This window comes from Oryx dammah, unplaced genomic scaffold (genome assembly GCF_014754425.2).
Source record: "Oryx dammah isolate SB20612 unplaced genomic scaffold, SCBI_Odam_1.1 HiC_scaffold_17, whole genome shotgun sequence".
NCBI lineage: Eukaryota > Metazoa > Chordata > Mammalia > Artiodactyla > Bovidae > Oryx > Oryx dammah.
The window spans coordinates 80,183,679-80,201,637 of NW_024070201.1; the positions used below are offsets into that span (position 1 = coordinate 80,183,679).

At 46.3% G+C, this 17,959-nt stretch overlaps 1 protein-coding gene across 4 annotated transcripts in view; it reads right to left on the reverse strand.

Moving 5' to 3' along the window:
- The window catches only part of NCAPD3 (non-SMC condensin II complex subunit D3), a 59,142-nt gene that overhangs the window by 29,279 nt on the left and 11,904 nt on the right, over positions 1 to 17,959 (reverse strand). Inside the window, exons 10-16 of one of the 4 annotated variants that reach the window (XM_040257800.1) lie at positions 17,506 to 17,631; positions 17,051 to 17,303; positions 16,618 to 16,671; positions 15,967 to 16,017; positions 3,831 to 3,904; positions 3,183 to 3,317; positions 2,201 to 2,421 (exon numbers count right to left, since the gene is read on the reverse strand). In XM_040257800.1, coding sequence (XP_040113734.1) covers positions 2,201 to 2,421; positions 3,183 to 3,317; positions 3,831 to 3,904; positions 15,967 to 16,017; positions 16,618 to 16,671; positions 17,051 to 17,303; positions 17,506 to 17,631 — 914 coding nt within the window. Of the gene's footprint in view, positions 1 to 2,200; positions 2,422 to 3,182; positions 3,318 to 3,830; positions 3,908 to 15,966; positions 16,057 to 16,617; positions 16,672 to 17,050; positions 17,304 to 17,505; positions 17,632 to 17,959 lie in introns of all 4 variants that reach the window. The other 3 variants (XM_040257799.1, XM_040257797.1, XM_040257796.1) reach the window with 3 other exon arrangements.

The window sequence follows — 17,959 nt, forward strand, 5'->3', positions numbered from 1 at the left end:
GGCAAGAATACACAGAAGAGCTATACAGAAAAGGTCAACGATCCGGATAACCACGAAGGCGTGGTCACTCACCTAGAGCCAGACGCCCTGGAGTATGAAGCCAACGGGGCCTTAGGCAGCATCACTATGCACAAACCTGGTGAAGGTGAGGGAGCTCCAGCTGAGGGTCTCAAGTCCTGAAAGACAATGCTCTGGAAGTGCTGCCCTCCACGCCAGCCGGCTGGGGGGACTCAGAGTGGCCACAGGACTGGGAAAGGTCAGTGTTCATCCCAGTCCCAGAGAGGGGCGACACCAGAGTGTTCAAGCTGCTGTACATTGTGCTCACTTCACATGCTGGCAAGGCAATGCTCAAAACGCTTCACGCCAGGCTTCAGCAGTGCGTGAACCAAAAACTTACAGATGTATAAGCTGGGTTTAGAAAAGGCACAGGAACTAGGGATCAAAATGTCAGCATTTGTTGGATCATAGAGAAAAAAGCTAGGAATTTCAGAAAAACATCTATTTCTGCTTCACTGATACTGCAAAAGCCTTTGACTGACTGGATCACAGCAATCTGTGGAAAATTTTAAAAAGATGGGAACACCAGACCACCTTACCTGTCTTCGTAAGAAACATGTATACAAGTCAAAAAGCAACACTTAGAACCTTACATGGAAAAAATGAATGGTTCAAAACTGGAAAAAAGAGTACGACAAGGCTGTGTATTGTCACCCTGCTTATTTAACTGCTATGCAGAGCACATCATGCGAAATACTGGGCAATGTATCCCAAGCTGGAATCAAGATTGCCGGGAGAAATATCAACACCCTCAGATATGCAGATGGTACCACTCTAAGAGCAGAAGATGAAGAGGAGCTAAAGAAGGGTCTCTTGATGAAGGTGAAAGAGGACAGTGAAAAAGCTGGCTTGAAATTTAACATTCAAAAAACTAAGATCATGGCATCTGGTCCCATCACTTCATGGTAACAGAAGGGGGAAAAGAGGCAGCAGTGGCAGACTTTACTTTCTTGGCTCCAAAATCACTGCAGGTGGTGACTTCAGTCACGAGATTAAAAGACCCTTGCTCCTTGGAAGGAAAGCTATGATAAAACTAGACAATGTATTAAAGACCAAAGAAATCATTTTGCTGACAAAGGTCCATATAGTCAAAGCTATGGTTTCTCCACAGTCATGTATGATTGTGAGAGTTGGGCCATAAAGAAGGCTGAGCACCAAAGAATTGATGCTTTTGAACTGTGCTGCTAGAGAAGACTCTTGAGAGTCCCTTGGACTGCAAGGAGATCAAACCAGTCCATCCTAAAGGAAATCAACCCTGAATATTCACTGGACGGACTGATGCTAAAGCTGAAGCTCCAATCCTTTGGCCACCTGATGTGAAGAGCGGTCTCATTAGAAAAGAGCCTGATGCTGGGAGAGGCTGAAGGCAGGAAGAGAAGGGGACGACAGAAGACGAGATGGTTGGATGGCATCACAACTTGATGGACATGAGTTTGAGCGAACTCCGGGAGAGGGTGAAGGACAGGGAAGCCTTGTGCACTGCCATCCATGTGTTTGCTGAGAGTCAGACATGACTTAGTGACTGAACAACAACATTATACCAACGCTATTACTCTTCCCATTGGATTCTAATTCCTCTATACCCACACATAAACAAGGAGGGAGGTACCTGTTGTACAGTAAAGAAAACAAAGAAAGGAGAACGCAGCCAAAGGAGCCCGAGCAAAGGCCAGCTGCCAGCTCCCTGCCGCAGAGATCAGCACCGATCAGCGCAGGCGCCAGCTCACCACCGCACTGCACCTGCACAGTGAGCACCAGCGAGCATCAGGCGGGAAGAGCGCGGCGGCGCGATCAGGCCCCCGGTCCAGCAGAATGTCAGAAAGCCTAATGCGTCCTCATCAGGAAGTCACCTATCACAGCCAGTACTGTGGAAAGTTAATGTCAACACAGTAAATCCACTAATGCTTTCTTCTACATATTAAGACATCAATTCGAAGCTGGGGAACACTCAGAAAGGCAAAGGAAGGCTTCACAAAAACTGTCACCACAAAAGCTAAGAGATTTGAACTAGGTCAAGAGAAAGAGACCAAGATTGAGTCCTTGTATATTAAGCAATTTGGAGAGCTGATTTTCCAGTATCAACCCAGGAACTGATAACCAGGGCCCGTCCACAAGGTCACGCAGCCGCCCAGGACGAGCATACCCCAGCTTCCGGCTGTCCGTGTCCAGCAGCGACAGCAGCGCCCAGGCGAGCGCCTGGCCATCGTCCGCAGCGCGGCCCTGGCTGTGGTGCTGGATGCCCTGCAGCAGGAGCCGGTCCAGGCACTCCAGGGCCTTGTCCTGCACGCTGCTCTCGTCGTCCGTCACGGCTGGGACCACGCCCCCCAGCCAGGCCTTCTGTATCTGCACACACTGCGGCTGGGCCTGAGAAGTCCAAGTCAGGAAGTCATAAAGGTGCGAGCACAGACCACACGAAGGTGAGAGCTGTGTTCTAGGGTGTGTTATTGGGCAGTTCCAACACAATTACAGACAAAACCTAACAGGGGGAAAATGTCATGTTCCAAATATAAGTGAGAACCAAGTTCAAGTTCCAGTTACTATAAAGCAGAGCATACTGAAATTTTAGACTTAAAGTGATTATCTTATCGCTGGTAATAAAGCAGCACTTTTTTGGAATAACTCAAGATTGAGAGAAAAAGTATCTATCTCAAGGAGGAATCAGAAAAGATGCTAATGAAGAAAGTCAAACCAGGTATTGTTTAAAGTCTTCTACTGTGAAATTAAAAAAAAAACACTTTAAAAATTCTTCAAAAACTAACCAGCTAGCGGAAGTAAATTATGTACAGTGTCTATACGGTGCTAGTGGACCTGCTCCTTCGGCAGCATCACCTATACAGGTTTCAATGGACGGAAATAATGTAGGCCTCTGGCCTAACCAACCGATTTTAACCTTCACGCTTCTGTGTGAGATGTATGCTGACTATTAGCGTTTTCCAGCACCAGTCTGCGGGACACGTGCATATTTAACAGGAAGTGCGATCCAGCACAAGCAGTGGAGAGACTCCTCTCTGCACGCTGCTGGTCCCACGGCGGCTCAGGAGGGTGGCTAACGGGTGCGCCATCACTATTAGGCTGGGTTATCCTGATGGAGAAGGGCACCTCAGACACACCGCGGCCAGCCTCACCAGGAGCAGCTCGGTGAGAGACTGCAGGGCCTGCTTGCGGACGGACACTGCGACGTCCCGGCAGCGGTCCTGCAGGATGCTGAGCTCGTCCTGCAGACTCGCGATGTCACAGTGCTTCAGGAGGTTCACCAGGACCTAGAAGGTACGCAGGTCACACCGGGGGCAACACAGGCGCCAGTCAGCACAGACTGCACACAGAACAATCCTTCAAGTTCCTGACTCTCTGTTTTGAGATCACAGATTCGTCCTTCCTCCCAGTAACATCCCACCCCTTAGAATGTGAGGAAATTTAAGACCTCTCTGGAGAAAATCTGACATATTTTACATCAACATGTACTCAGAAACCATTTCAACGGTTTCATGAACCCTATCAAAATCCATCTGTGGATAAGAATCCCTACTCTAAAAAAACAAATTAAGGATCTAAAATTGTGGTTCCTAGGAAGCCAGCAATCCAGCAGGCCACTTAAGAACACAGGATCCTTCAGTTCATCTGTGTAATTTACATTTAACAGGGACAAGGTGAGCTGACATCAAGTGGAACGTGAGTTCTGAGTATGACAGAACAGTTTTTAAGACAGTCTCTTGCACCTTCAAGCTGTTAGTGCTTAAAAAGAGGGCATGGAAAGAATGTCCAGAGAAACACACCTGGACCGCAGACTTCCTGACGCTGGTCTTCTCGTCGCCGACCCTATTCCTCAGTGACACCAGGAAACCCATTTCTGCTGAGGAAACGCCAAGAAGTCATTACAGGCTGAGGACATGAGAGCCCCAGCCTCTCAGCGCACCCCTGAGAGCACGCGCCATCCTGTCAGCACACACTCCTGAGAGCATGCGCCAATCCTCTCAGCGCACACTCCTGAGAGCACGCGCCAATCCTCTCAGCGCACACGCCTGAGAGCATGCGCCAACCCAAAACTGGCCAGTCAGCTGGTTTTAAATCATAAGAAACCACAGCATGAAATCATGTAGAAAAAGAAGAAAATGCAAATAATCACCTTTTCACAATCATGCAGAAGTAGTAGTAGGCAGAGTAGTAACATTTCAAAAGGGCATAAATTCTGGAAAATTAAGCTTTAAACTGGGCTCCTAAGACTAAAATTCTGAGTGACTTTATTTAGATTTTTCATTCTGTTTACTACAAATGGGAAGATGTAAACCATTGGGCATTTTAAAGACTAAGTAAGACAATACATAACAGGAGCTTTAAAACCCTCCCGTCAAGGGTCCCTTTTACATTATATTACTGAAGACTCATAAGAGGTTTCTTTTTTTTAAAAATAAATGTGGATTATACCTTTTAACATGAATTAGAAACTTAAAAGAGAATTATAAAAAGATTTAATAATTCACCTTAAGATACCAAATAAACGGCATACTTTATAACTGAAAAATAAAAAAGCAGTGAAGAGCGTGACACTGATTCACATTTTGCAAACTCTTTAATGTCAGACTTAAAAGACAGCTGGGTTGTCATCTCTGCTCCTATCTGCTTTTGCCTGTCTGGGACCTCTGCTGCAAACTCCAAACTACACTTTTGTGTAGTGTACAAACTACAAACTCCAAAGTACACTTTTGAGAAAACAAGAGAGTAGAAGGTAACTGATGCCTTAATATTACTATGAAAACTGTACTAACTTCAAGGGCCCACTGAAGGAGGCTTAGGGACCCCAAACCACACTTGAGAAATGCTGATGCACAAGAAAGAACAGCAGAAAATAAAACAACAGTTAAATCAGATTAAATCAATTAAAATCAAATAAAATTAATTAAATCAAAGTAGGTTATTTAAGATCAACAAAACTAACATTTTCCTAGATGGAAAATAACAAATGAGTCTAATTGCCAAAATCAGGAATGAAGGAGGGACAAGGTTATGAACACTAGGAACAGTTCTATGCTAACACATTTAAGTAACCTGGATTAAATATCTAACTATTATTAAAGATATACATTAGGAAAACTAACTCAAGAGGAAGTAAAGACTGAATACACTGTAACAAGTCAAGGGATTGAACTAGTAAGAAAACCCTCCCCACACATCACCAAGGTCAGGACCTGAGGGCTCTACTGGAGTCGCTGGACTGGTAACAACAACACCAATTAACAGAAATTAGTAACAATGCTTCCTAAACTCTTTCAAAAAACAGAATCCCTATATCACTTTCCACCTCATTCTATGAAGCCAGTATTATCCTGAGAGCAAAACAAGACAAAATAACTCAAGAAGACAGACCAAAATCTCTTGTGAATACAGACATAAAATCCTCAGCAAGGGCCTTCCCTTGGGTCCAGTGGTGCAGACTCCAAGCTTCCAAGGCAGGGGACACAGGTTTGTTCCCTGGTCGAGGAGCCATATGCCCCGGGGTGTGGCCAAAAAATAAAAAAATTTAAAAAAAAAAATCCTTAGCGAAATATTAGCAAATTAACCCAGCAAGATACAAAAGGGGTTATACTCCATGCTTGGGATTTATCCGAGGACACGGGAAAATCATTCACTGTGATATGCCATCACAGAACAGAGGACCAAGGCCACGTGATCATCTCCACAGATGCAGAAGTGGTGCGTGCAAAATCCTACACCCGTTCACGATAAAAACAGTCAAAAAAGTCAGAAAACAGGAAACTTCCTCACATGATAAAGGTCATCCTGAAGCAACGCAGAGCTAACACCACACTCAACGGGAAGGACAAAGAGAAGACAGGGATGTCTACTTCCCCCACTTCAACTCCACTAGAAGTCCCAGCGGGGGAAAATAGGCAAGAAAAAGAAACAAAGGCATTCAGATTAGAAAAAGGAAGTGACTGTTCTCACAGATGGCATGATCTGATAAGCAGAAAATCTTAAGGAATCTCACACACACAAAACCTTTTAAGGTTAGTAACTAATTTAGCAACATTGCAGGACACAAGACCAATCATTAAAATTAGTTGTATAAACTGTCAATAAACAATCAAAAATGAAATTAAGAAAGCAATTGCACTTATAATAGACAGAGTCAAAGAGAATAAAATACTTAGGACCAAGTGTAAACAGCCAGAGTCACACAATGAAAACTGTCAAGATATCACTGAAGTGATTAGAGGAGTTCTAAATAGAGAAAGGCACCCCATGCTCACGGGCTGGAAGCTCAGTATTTTTACAGCAGCGATATACCCACACCGGCACTGCCCGGTAGCTCAGTTGGTAAAGAGTCCGCCTGCAATGCAGGAGACCCTGGTTCCATTCCCCGGCGAAGGGATAGGCTGCCCATTCCAGTATTCTTGGGCTTCCCTGGTGGCTCAGCTGGTAAAAACTCTGCCCGCAATGTGGGAGACCTGAGTTCGATCCCTGGGTTGGGAAGATCCCCTGGAGAAAGGAAAGGCTATCCACTCCAGTATTCTGGCCTGGAGAATTCCATGGACTGTGTAGTCCAATGGGTCAGAAAGAGTTGGACAATTTGATATTCACATTGAAAGCTGGATCCCTAACTCACATCATAAGTAAAAAACTAACTCAAAATTAAACCAAGACCAAAATGTTAAGAGCTAAAACTATAAAACTCTTAGAACACCATCAACAAAGTGAAAAGATAACCCAAAGAACGAGAAAACCAGGCGTGCAAATCATATCCGAAAAGGATCTCGATGCAGAAAACATGGACTTTTGCCTCAAAAATCAAATGGTAAACGGACACTTGGACTGCTTCCACCTTTCGGCTACTGTGAGGGATGCTTCTACAGACACCCTCACACTGTGCTGTGCGTGAGCGTGGACGTTGGGTGTGCGTGTCTGTGGATTCACTCCTCTTCCCTTCTGGCTGCACACGGAGGAGCGGAACTGCTAGGTCACGTGGTGACTCTACGTCTAACATTTCGAGGAACTGCCAGAATGAACGAACACACAAAATGTGGTCCATCCATATAACGGACTGTGCTGCTGCCGCTGCTGCTAAGTTGCTTCAGCCGTGTCCGACTCTGTGTGACCCCACAGACGGCAGCCCACCAGGCTCCCCTGTCCCTGAGATTCTCCAGGCAAGAACGCTGGAGTGGGTTGCCATTTCCTTCTCCAATGCAGGAAAGTGAAAAGTGAAGGTGAAGTTGCTCAGTCGTGTCCGACCCTCAGCGACCCCATGGACTGCAGCCTTCCAGGCTCCTCCGTCCACGGGATTTCCCAGGCAGGAGTACTGAGTGGGTGCCACTGCCTTCTCCACCAGTGGACTATGCTCAGCCATAAAAAGGAATCGAGTCCTCAGACAGTAGTGCACGCCTCACCGCAGATGAGCCTCGAAAACAGATGGCGGAGAAGCTGTCTGCACAAGGCTGCATGTTCCAGGGTTCCACCTGTGACATGTCCAGAGAAGGAGGATCCACAGACAGGCCGAGCTCAGGGACTGGCTGCTCGTGGAGATGCGGCTTCCCATTCGGTGAATGAGAAGCTTCTGGAAGTTGATTACACAAATTTATGAACCACTAACAACCACTGGTGGAGAAGGCAATGGCACCCCACTCCAGAGCTCTTGTCTGGAAAATCCCATGGACGGAGGAGCCTGCTGGGCTGCAGTCCATGGGGTCGCTAAGAATCGGACACGACTGAGCAACTTCACTTTCACTTTTCACTTTCATGCATTGGAGGAGATGGCAAACCCACTCCAGTGTTCTTGCCTGGAGAATCCCAGGGACAGGGGAGCCTGGTGCGCTGCCGTCTATGGGGTCGCACAGAGCCGGACACGACTGAATCGACTTAGCAGCAGCAGCAGCAGCAGCCACTGGATTCAACATACTTTAAATGGTGACTTTTATGAATTATCTCTCAAAAGAAAAAAAAGCAACAATGGTACTTATTAGCACAGTATCTGGCATGTAGTCACTATACAAATTTTTTAATGTACAATTAATGCCAACAACACAAGTCATTTTAGTTTATCAAAAATAAAGTGGGAACATGGGCTCTTTACATCTGGCAAGCTCTTAAAATTTAGAAACATCATTAAAGCAATACAGTAGTGTTTGGAAGCATCTGTACAACACTGAAAATCCACTGTTGGATTCTGAGGTAGAGGAGAAAGACGTGCACTCATCTACTCCTCCAAGAACACCAAAATTGAAACTAGCTGCTGAACAACCATTGACAGGAGACTATTGGATCTCACCAAAAAAAGATCCCCCCACGTCCCAGGGCAAAGGAGCAGCCCTAACAGAATGGCAGGGGGGGCACAGCTGTGTTTAGAATCAAGCCTCTACCCGCCAGAGCTGCTCAGAGGGCGCCAACAAAACCCTGTCTGCACCAGGACCCAGGAAGAGGAGTGGCGACCCCCACAAGAGACTCAGTCAGACCTGCCTGAGAGTGTCTGAGTGTCTCCTGCGGAGGCACAGGTCAGCAGTGGCCTGCCCTGGGGACGGAGCTCTGACTGCAGCAGGCTGAGGGGCATGGCATCTGGCCAAAGTCCTCCTGGAGGAGGTCGCCATTAGTCTCACCACAGAGCCGCCAAGTAGAGGACGCACAGACTGGAGAGCAATTATACCGAAGAAGTTCTCACACTGTTAAGAAAGTTCTAGGGCCCACAACAGACTTCCCAACCTGGGGATCTGGCAAAGGGACTGCCAACCCCCAGGGAATCTGACTTTGGAGGCCAGTGAGATTCGATTACCGAACTCTCAGAGAGCATGAACAAAACCTTGTGCCCACCAGGACCCAGGAGAAAGGAGCAGCGACCCCACAACAGGCAAAGCCAGACTTGCCTGTGAGCATCTACAAGTCTCCAGTGGAAGCATGGCTCGATAGTGGCCTGCCATGGAGTCAAGGGCACTGAATACAACAGTCCTAGGAGCCGAGGCGTGCTGGCATAAGTCCTTTTGAAGGAGGTCGTCATCACCACCATTAACCTCACCACAGTTTGGCCTCAGCCAAAGCCAAACTACAGGGGGCTTCCCTGATAGCTCAGTTGCTAAAGAATGTGCCTGCAGAGCAGAGACCCTGGTTCGATTCCTGGGTTGGGAAGATGTCCTGGAGAAGGGACAGGCTACCCACTCCAGTATTCTGTACTGGAGAGCTCCACAGACTGTCCATGGGGTCACAAAGAGTCAGAGAGGACTGAGCAACTTTCACAAACTACAGAGTAGGAACACAGACCCACACATCAGCAGAAAACTGGATTAAAGATTTATTGAGCACAGCCCCCCGACCAGAGCCAGACTCGATTTACCCCACAGTCAGTCATCCCATCAGGAAGGTTCCATAAGCCTCTTATCCTCATCTATCACAGGGCAGAGAGAATGAAAACCACGACCACAGAAAATTAAACTAGCCAAACCGATCACAGCCGTGTCTAACTCCATGAAACTGAGCCATGCCGTGTGGGGCCATCCAAGACAGACAGGTCACGGTGGAGAGTTCTGATAAAATGTGGTCCACTGGAGAAGAGAATGGCAAACCACTTCAGTATTCGTGCCTTGAGAACCCCATCAATAGCATGAAAAGGCAAAAAGATCCAACACTAGAAGACGGACTCCCCAGGTCTGTAGTTGCCCAATACGCTACTGGAGGTCAGAGGAGAAATGGCTCCGGGAGGAACGAAGAGGCTGAGGCAGAGCAGAAACAACACCCAGTTGTGGATGTGTCTGATGATGGAAGTAAAGTCTGATGCTGTTAAGAAAAATATTGCACAGGAACCTGGAATGTCAGGTCCATGAATCAAGGCAAATTGGAAGTGGTCAAACAGAAGATGGCAGGAGTGAACATCGACATTTTAGGAATCAGTGAACTAAAATGGGCTGGAATGGGTGAATTTAACTCAGATGACCATTATATCTACTACTGTGGGCAGGAATCCCTTAGAAGAAATGGAGGAGCCATCACAGTCAACAAGAGTCTGAAATGCAGTACATGGATACAATCTCAAAAATGACAGAATGATCTCTGTTCGTTTCCATGGCAAACCATTCAATATCACAGTTATCTAAGTCTATGCCCTGACCAGTAATGCTGAAGAAGCTGAAGTTGAATGTTCTATGAAGACCTACAAGACCTTTTAGAACAAAGAGCAAAAAGAGATGTGCTTTTCATCATAGGGGACTGGAATGCAAAAGCAGGAAGTCAAGAATACCTGGATAACAGGCAAATTTGGCCTTGGAGTACAGAATGAAGCAGGGCAAAGGCTATCAGACTTTTGCCAAGAAAACGCACTGGTCATAGCAAACACATAGCCTCTTCCAATAACACAAAGAGACGACTCTACACATTGACGTCACCAGATGGTCAACATCGAAATCAGATTGATTATATTCTCTGCATGGGAGGATGGAGAAACTCTATATGGTCAGCAAAACACAAGACCAGGACCTGACTGTGGCTCAGATCACAAACTGCTTCCTGCCAAATTCAGACTTAAATTGAAGAAAGTAGGGACAACCACAAGGCCATTCAGGTATGACCTAAATCACATCCCTGACAACCACACAGTAGAAATGAGAAATAGATTCAAGGGATAAGATCTGATAGACAAGAGTGCCTGAGGAATGATGGACAGAGGTTAATACATAGTACAGGAGTCCAGTTCAGTTCAGTCGCTCAGTCATGTCTGACCCTTCATGACCCCTTGGACAGCAGCATGGCAGGCTTTCCTGTTCATCATCAACCCCCAGAGCTTGCTCAAACTCATGTCCATCTAGTCAGCGATGCCATCCAGCCATCTCATCCTCTGTCGTCCCCTTCTCCTCCTGCCCTTGATCTTTCCCAGCATCAGGGTCTTTTCCAATGAGTCAGCTGTTTGCATCAGGTGGTCAAAGTATTGGAATTTCAGCTTTAGCATTAGTTCTTCCAATGAATGAATATTCAGGACTGATTTCCTTTAGGATTGACTGGCTGGATCTCCTTGCAGTTCAAGACTCTCAAGAGTCTTCTCCAACACCACAGTTCAAAAGCATCAATTCTTCAGCACTCAGCTTTCTTCATAGTCCAACTCTCACATCCATACATGACCACTGGAAAAACCATAGCCTTGACTAGACGGACCTTTGTTGGCAAAGTAATGTCTCTGCTTTTGAATATACTATCTAGGTTGGTCATAACTTTTCTTCCAAGGAGTAAGCGTCTTTTAATTTCATGGCTGCAGTCACCATCTGCAGTGATTTTGGAGCCCAAGAAAATAAAGTCTGTCACTGTTTCCATTGTTTCTCCATCTATTTGTCATGGAGTGATGGGACCGGATGCCAGGATCTTAGTTTTCTGAATGTTGAGTTTTAAGCCAGCTTTTTAACTCTCCTCATTCACTTTCAACAAGAGGCTCTTTAGTTCTTCACTTTCTGCCCTAAGGGTGGTGTCATCTGCATATCTGAGGGTTTTGATATTTCTTCTGGCAATCTTGATTCCAGCCTGTATTGATCCCAGCCTGGCATTTCACATGATGTATTCTGCGTATAAGTTAAATAAGCAGGGAGACAATATACATCCCTGATGTACTCCTTTCCCGATTTGGACCCAGTCTGTTGTTCCATGTCCAGTTCTAACTGCTGCTTCTTGACCTGCGTACAGATTTCTCAAGAGGCAGGTAGGTAGTCTGGTATTCTCATCTCTTGAAGAATTTTTCACAGTTCGTTGGGATCTACACAGTCAAAGGCTTTGGCATAGTCAATAAAGCAATAGTAGATGTTTTTTCTGGAACTCTCCTCCTTTTATGATCCAACAGATGTTGGCAATTTGATCTCTGGTTCCTCTGCCTTTTCTAAATCCAGCTTGAACACCTGGAAATTCACGGTTCACTTACTGTTGAAGCCTGGCTTGGAGAATTTTGAGTATTACTTTTGCTAGCCTGTAAAGTTAGTACAATTGTGCAGTTCAGTTCAGTTCAGTCGCTCAGTCGTGTCCGACTCTTTGAGACCCCATGAATCGCAGCATGCCAGGCCTCCCTGTCCATCACCAACTCCCAGAGTTCACTCAGACTCACGTCCATCGAGTCCGTGATGCCATCCAGTCATCTCATTCTTGGTCGTCCCCTTCTCCTCCTGCCCCCAATCTCTCCCAGCATCAGAGTCTTTTCCAATGAGTCAACTCTTCGCAGGAGGTGGCCAAAGTACTGGGGCCTCAGCTTTAGCATCATTCCTTCCAAAGAAATCCCAGGACTCATCTCCTTCAGAATGAACTGGTTGGATCTCCTTGCAGTCCAAGGGACCCTCAAGAGTCTTCTCCAACACCACAGTTCAAAAGCATCAATTCTTCAACACTCAGCTTTCTTCACAGTCCAACTCTCACATCCATACATGACCACAGGAAAAACCACAGCCTTGACTAGACGGACCTTAGTCAGCAAAGTAATGTCCCTGCTTTTGAATATGCTATCTAGGTTGGTCATAACTTTTCTTCCAAGGAGTAAGCGTCTTTTAATTTCATGGCTGCAGTCACCATCTGCAGTGATTTTGGAGCCCAGAAAAATAAAGTCTGACACTGTTTCCACTGTTTCCCCATCTACTTCCCATGAAGTGATGGGACCAGATGCCATGATCTTCGTTTTCTGAATGTTGAGTTTTAAGCCAACTTTTTCACTCTCCTCTTTCACTTTCATCAAGAGGCTTTTTAGTTCCTCTTCACTTTCTGCCATAAGGGTGGTGTCATCTGCATATCTGAGGCTACTGATATTTCTCCCAGCAATCTTGATTCCAGCTTGTGCTTCTTCCAGTCCAGCGTTTCTCATGATGTTCTCTGCATAGAAGTTAAATAAGCAGGGTGACAATATACAGCCTTGATGTACTCCTTTTCCTATTTGGAACCAGTCTGTTGTTCCATGTCCAGTTCTAACTGTTGCTTCCTGACCTGCATACAGATTTCTCAAGAGGCAGGTTAGGTGGTCTGGTATTCCCATCTCTTTCAGAATTTTCCACAGTTTATTGTGATCCACACAGTCAAAGTCTTTGGCATAGTCAATAAAGCAGAAATAGATGTTTTTCTGGAACTCTCTTGCTTTTTCCATGATCCAGCAGATGTTGGCAATTTGAGCTCTGGTTCCTCTGCCTTTTCTAAAACCAGCTTGAACATCAGGGAGTTGTGTAGTAGCCTGAACATTCTCTGGCATTGCCCTTCTTTAGGACTGGAACGAAAACTGACCTTTTCCAGTCCTGTGGCCACCGCTGAGTTTTCCAAATTTTCTGGCATATTGAGTGCAGCACTTTCACAGCATCACCTTTTAGGATTTGAAACAGCTCAACTGGAATTCCATCATCTGCACTAGCTTTGTTCATAGTGATGCTCCCTAAGGCCCACTTGACTTCACATCCCAGGATGTCTGCCTCTAGGTGAGTGATCACACCATCATGATTATCTGGGTCGTGAAGATCTTTTTTATACAGTTCTTCTGTGTATTCTTGCCACCTCTTCTTAATCTCTTCTGCTTCTGTTAGGTCCATACCATTTGTGTCCTTTATTGTGCCCATCTATGCATGACATGTTCTCTTGGTATCTCTTAATTTTCTTGAAAAGATCTCTAGTCTTTCCCTCCTCAGACAACCATTCTGCCTTTTTGCATTTCATTTTCTTGGGGGTGGTTTTGATCACTGCCTCCTGTTCAATGTCTGAGGAGACCTTACCAATAGTTGAGAAAAGAAAAGAAGTGAAAGGCAAAGGAGAAAAGGAAAGATATACACCCATCTGAATGCAGCGTTCCAAAGAATAGCAAGAAGAGATAAGAAAGCTTTCCTAAGTGAACAATGCAAAGAAATAGAGAAAAACAACAGAATGGGAAAGACTAGAGATCTCTTCAAGAAAATTCTATATACCAAGGGAACATTTCATGCCAAGATGGGCACAATAAGGGACAGAAACGGGATGGAGTTAGCAGAAGCTGAAGGTATTAAGATATTAAGAAGAGGTGGCAAGAATACACAGAAGAACTATACAAAGAAGACAAGATGGTTGGATGACATCACTGACTCAGCAGACCTGAGTTTCAGCGAGCTCTGGGAGATGGCGTAGGACAGGGAAGCCTGGCGGGCTGCAGGCCACGGGGTCTCAACGAGCTGGACACGACTGAGCAACTGAATGACAATGTACAACAGTGAATCTGTAACGTGCTCAGGCTGGAGTTAATGCAAACATTCACTTTTCCCTATTAAATTTCTTTAGTTATTTTAGGGAATCTGTTAGTACATCCTGAGTTACTACTCTGAATTTGAGTAACACAGGCTAATATCCAGTCATTTAAATGTAGTCTTTCAGACTGCAATGATAAGTACTGATCCTCATGGCACTTTACTGGGCCTCAGCACCCATCTCACAGCATTATGATTTTAGGTACATGCATATATGCCTCTCCCCCTGCTCCTTAAGGCGTGGAACTATTTTTGTTAGGGTTCATACCTGCAGTGCCTTGCACAGATTGGGAGGAATGATATCCATGTTTATCAAATAAACTGATCGACCTCACTATATCAGTTATTCTCTGCACATGTCCTCTCTTCTATCTATATTTTAAAGTCACTTCCCTAAATATGATTTCTGCAGACCTGACAAAAGCCCTCTGTGAAGGACAGACAAGGTTTCAGGATCAGAAGTGACAAGCAGTCAGGGAGGTCTGCTGACTCCCATGTCTTGGGTCATCCAGCTCTTTAGTAACAGAACTGGCCTAGGTATTCAGACTGCCTCTCACTTTTAATGTAGTTTTCCTCTACTACAGCATGCCATGTCATCATATAGGTGAAGGAAGAGCCCATAAAAGTGACTTTCACAGACCATACAGCTAGACAGAAACAGAATCTGAGAGTGGCTCCAGGTCTCTCTACCACCTCGCCAGGTATGTTTCTGCCCTCCTGAATCACACTGACACGCCACCATCCCAGATTATTCTGGTTCAGTAAGTCGTCACTAAAAGAGTGTAAACATCGCTTGTGTTTAAAATACAGTACAGGATTCATGGGAGAGAGGATCCCAGAATCTCCACATGGTACGTGTGACCCGTTAAAAGACAGTTCATATTACTGGTATAGAGAAACTATAACCCAGATTCTGCACTTTCCCATGGAAGCCAGGACTCACAGTTCCCTACCATGTATCAGAAGTAGATTCTGGGATGGCATGAGCACAGTCAAGATGCCACGTGGAAAAAGTAACAAGGAATAAAAATAAACAAGGGCCACAGTATTGTACGTTTTTCCCCTCTTCTGTGATGCTTTTTCTCTAAACTACATTTAATTCTACTGCACCTTCCCTTGGAGAAGGCGATGGCACCCACTCCAGTACTCTTGCCTGGAAACTTCCATGGATGGAGGAGCCTGGTAGGCTGCAGTCCATGAATCTCGAAGAGTCGGACACGACTGAGCGACTTCACTTTCACGCATTGGAGAAGGAAATGGCAACCTACTCCAGTGTTCTTGCCTGGAGAATCCCAGGGATGGAGGAGCCTGGTAGGCTGCCGTCTATGGGGTCACACAGAGTCAGACACGACTGAAGCGACTCAGCAGCAGCAGTAGTACCTTCCCTAGTTAACTGTTCCTTTCTGGTCAGCAAGCCCAAGTGTTCATAACAACTAACTTCAGTGAGCAAATAAAATATTCTCTGAAGTGTGACAGAAATATGTGAAATACAGAAATACATGACAAGTGAAACGTATCTTATTCTTTACCTTGAAATGAAATACAGACTAGTGCAAGGACATCAATTAAGGAAATAAAATAGAAATTACTTTTAAGGGAAAACAAAAGATCTTCCAATAGTAAGGGTGAATTTGAAAAAAAATTCCCATGTTTCTAGGCTCTACCTACAGCTGTCTGAAATCTCCTGGTTGCTGCTCATTCTAATAAGGGACAAGATCCGACATACCCATGGATCCGGCTGCTTCACCACTGCTGTCCGTGTGGATCACCTCTGAACCTGCAGAAGGGTTAAGCATCTGCCTCTGATAGGAAAAAGCTTAAAAATAAATTTTAAAAAGGCTCTGTCAGTACACTAAAAAACTGTTACACTGTTCATTAACATAATCATGGCATAGCAAAGTAAATGTCGCTCAGTCGTGTCTGACTCTTTGCGACCCCATGGACTGTAGCCTACCAGGTTCTTTCGTCCATGGGATTCTCCAGGCAAGAAGGTGGCTCAGATGGTAAAGTGTCTGCCTGCAATGCAGGAGACCCGGGTTCGATCCCTGGGTCAGGAAGTTCCCCTGGAGAAGGAAAAGGCAACCCACTCCAGTATTCTTGCCTGGAAAATCCCATGGTCAGAGTAGACTGGTAAGTTACAGTCCACGGGTCACAAAGAGTTGGACACGACTAAGAGACTTCACTTCACTTCAATCATGGCACATTACACACTTCAGTCACTATGAATCATTACTAAAATAAATTCTAATTTCTTTGAAGAAAAAAGTGCAGTACTAAATCAGGTAATATGCAGACAGAAAACATAAATACTCAGCAAGTCCTTTAATTAAAGGGTCGATTATTCAACATCCGACAGTATATTGGCCCATTTTCCTACCTGATGAATTTGTCAGTGGACTCTGTCGGTGGCTCTGTACTGGAACTGCAGGAGCTACAAGTAAGGCGACAGGTCAGAGGAGAAAAGACACAGCATCAAAACCCTATGTGAATATTCACAGAAGAACCCAAATTGAGGTAAGCAAGCCTGAAGGTGAGACAGATTGTAAATACTGACAATTCCCTATGTCAGGCCTGTGTAAACAGGCCCAGTACAGCCACTAGCCAGTGAATGACACAGAGTAACAGAGACTGCAGCCAGCAACCTCAACCCGAGGACAAGACTGTGAAACCGCTCGTGTAAGAGCTATTCCACAGCACTGCCAGCTGAAAGGGGGCTGAGGGCTGCAGTTATCACAGCACTCCGATTATTTCTGCCACCCAGTCTGGACCGGCAGGAATGAGGCCAGGCTCGGGGTGCTCAGCACACTCACTGTTATGCAGAAGCTCCTGGATGCTGTCCGACGGGGCTGAGGCAGAGGACTCCAGGCAGAGTGCAAAGCTGGAGAGCGCCTTGCTGCGCACCGTCGGGGCCTTGTCTCTGCAGCGGGCAACCAGGATTTCCTGAACCAAGAACTTGTGCTTCAGGAACTTCTCGTGCTCCGGGGCCAGTGGGCCATCCACCTCTCGTTCAGGCAGCTCCAGGAGGGCCAAGGCCACGTCAAGAGTGAAGACCCGGTGGGAGACCTGGTGAAGCAAAGCCGCACGCGTCCCCATCACAGAGGAACAGCGCCCAGCGCCACATGTGTCCCCACCACAGAGGAACAGCGCCCAGCGCCACATGCGTCCCCACCACAGAGGAAGAGCGCCCAGCACCGCTGCAGCTGCAGCCTGCAGGCACAGAGCTGCAGAGCCGTGAGCCAAGAGCTCACACAGGCATAGTGCCTACCTTGGCATTGCGTGTTAATCCATAAAGCCAGGCCATGAAAGAAGCATATTCTGCACAGGGAAGCTTGTTGAGCAGCTGGACCAGGGACTGAGCTGCGTAAGTCCGGTACTCAGATTTGTCGACCACCTGAAACACAGGCCCTGAGAAGCTGCCCCGCTGGTCCCCACGCAGAACAACACAGACAAAGACCCTGAGAAGCTGCCCCGCCGGTCCCCACGCAGAACGACAGAGACACAGGCCCTGAGAAGCTGCCCCGCCAGTTCCCATGCAGAACAAGAGACACAGGCCCTGAGAAGCTGCCCCGCCAGTCCCCATGCAGAACAACAGAGACACAGAGCCTAAGAAGCTGCCCCGCCGGTCCCCACGCAGAACGACAAAGATACAGGCCCTGAGAAGCTGCCCCGCCAGTCCCCACGCAGGACGACAGAGACACAGGCCCTGAGAAGCTGCCCCG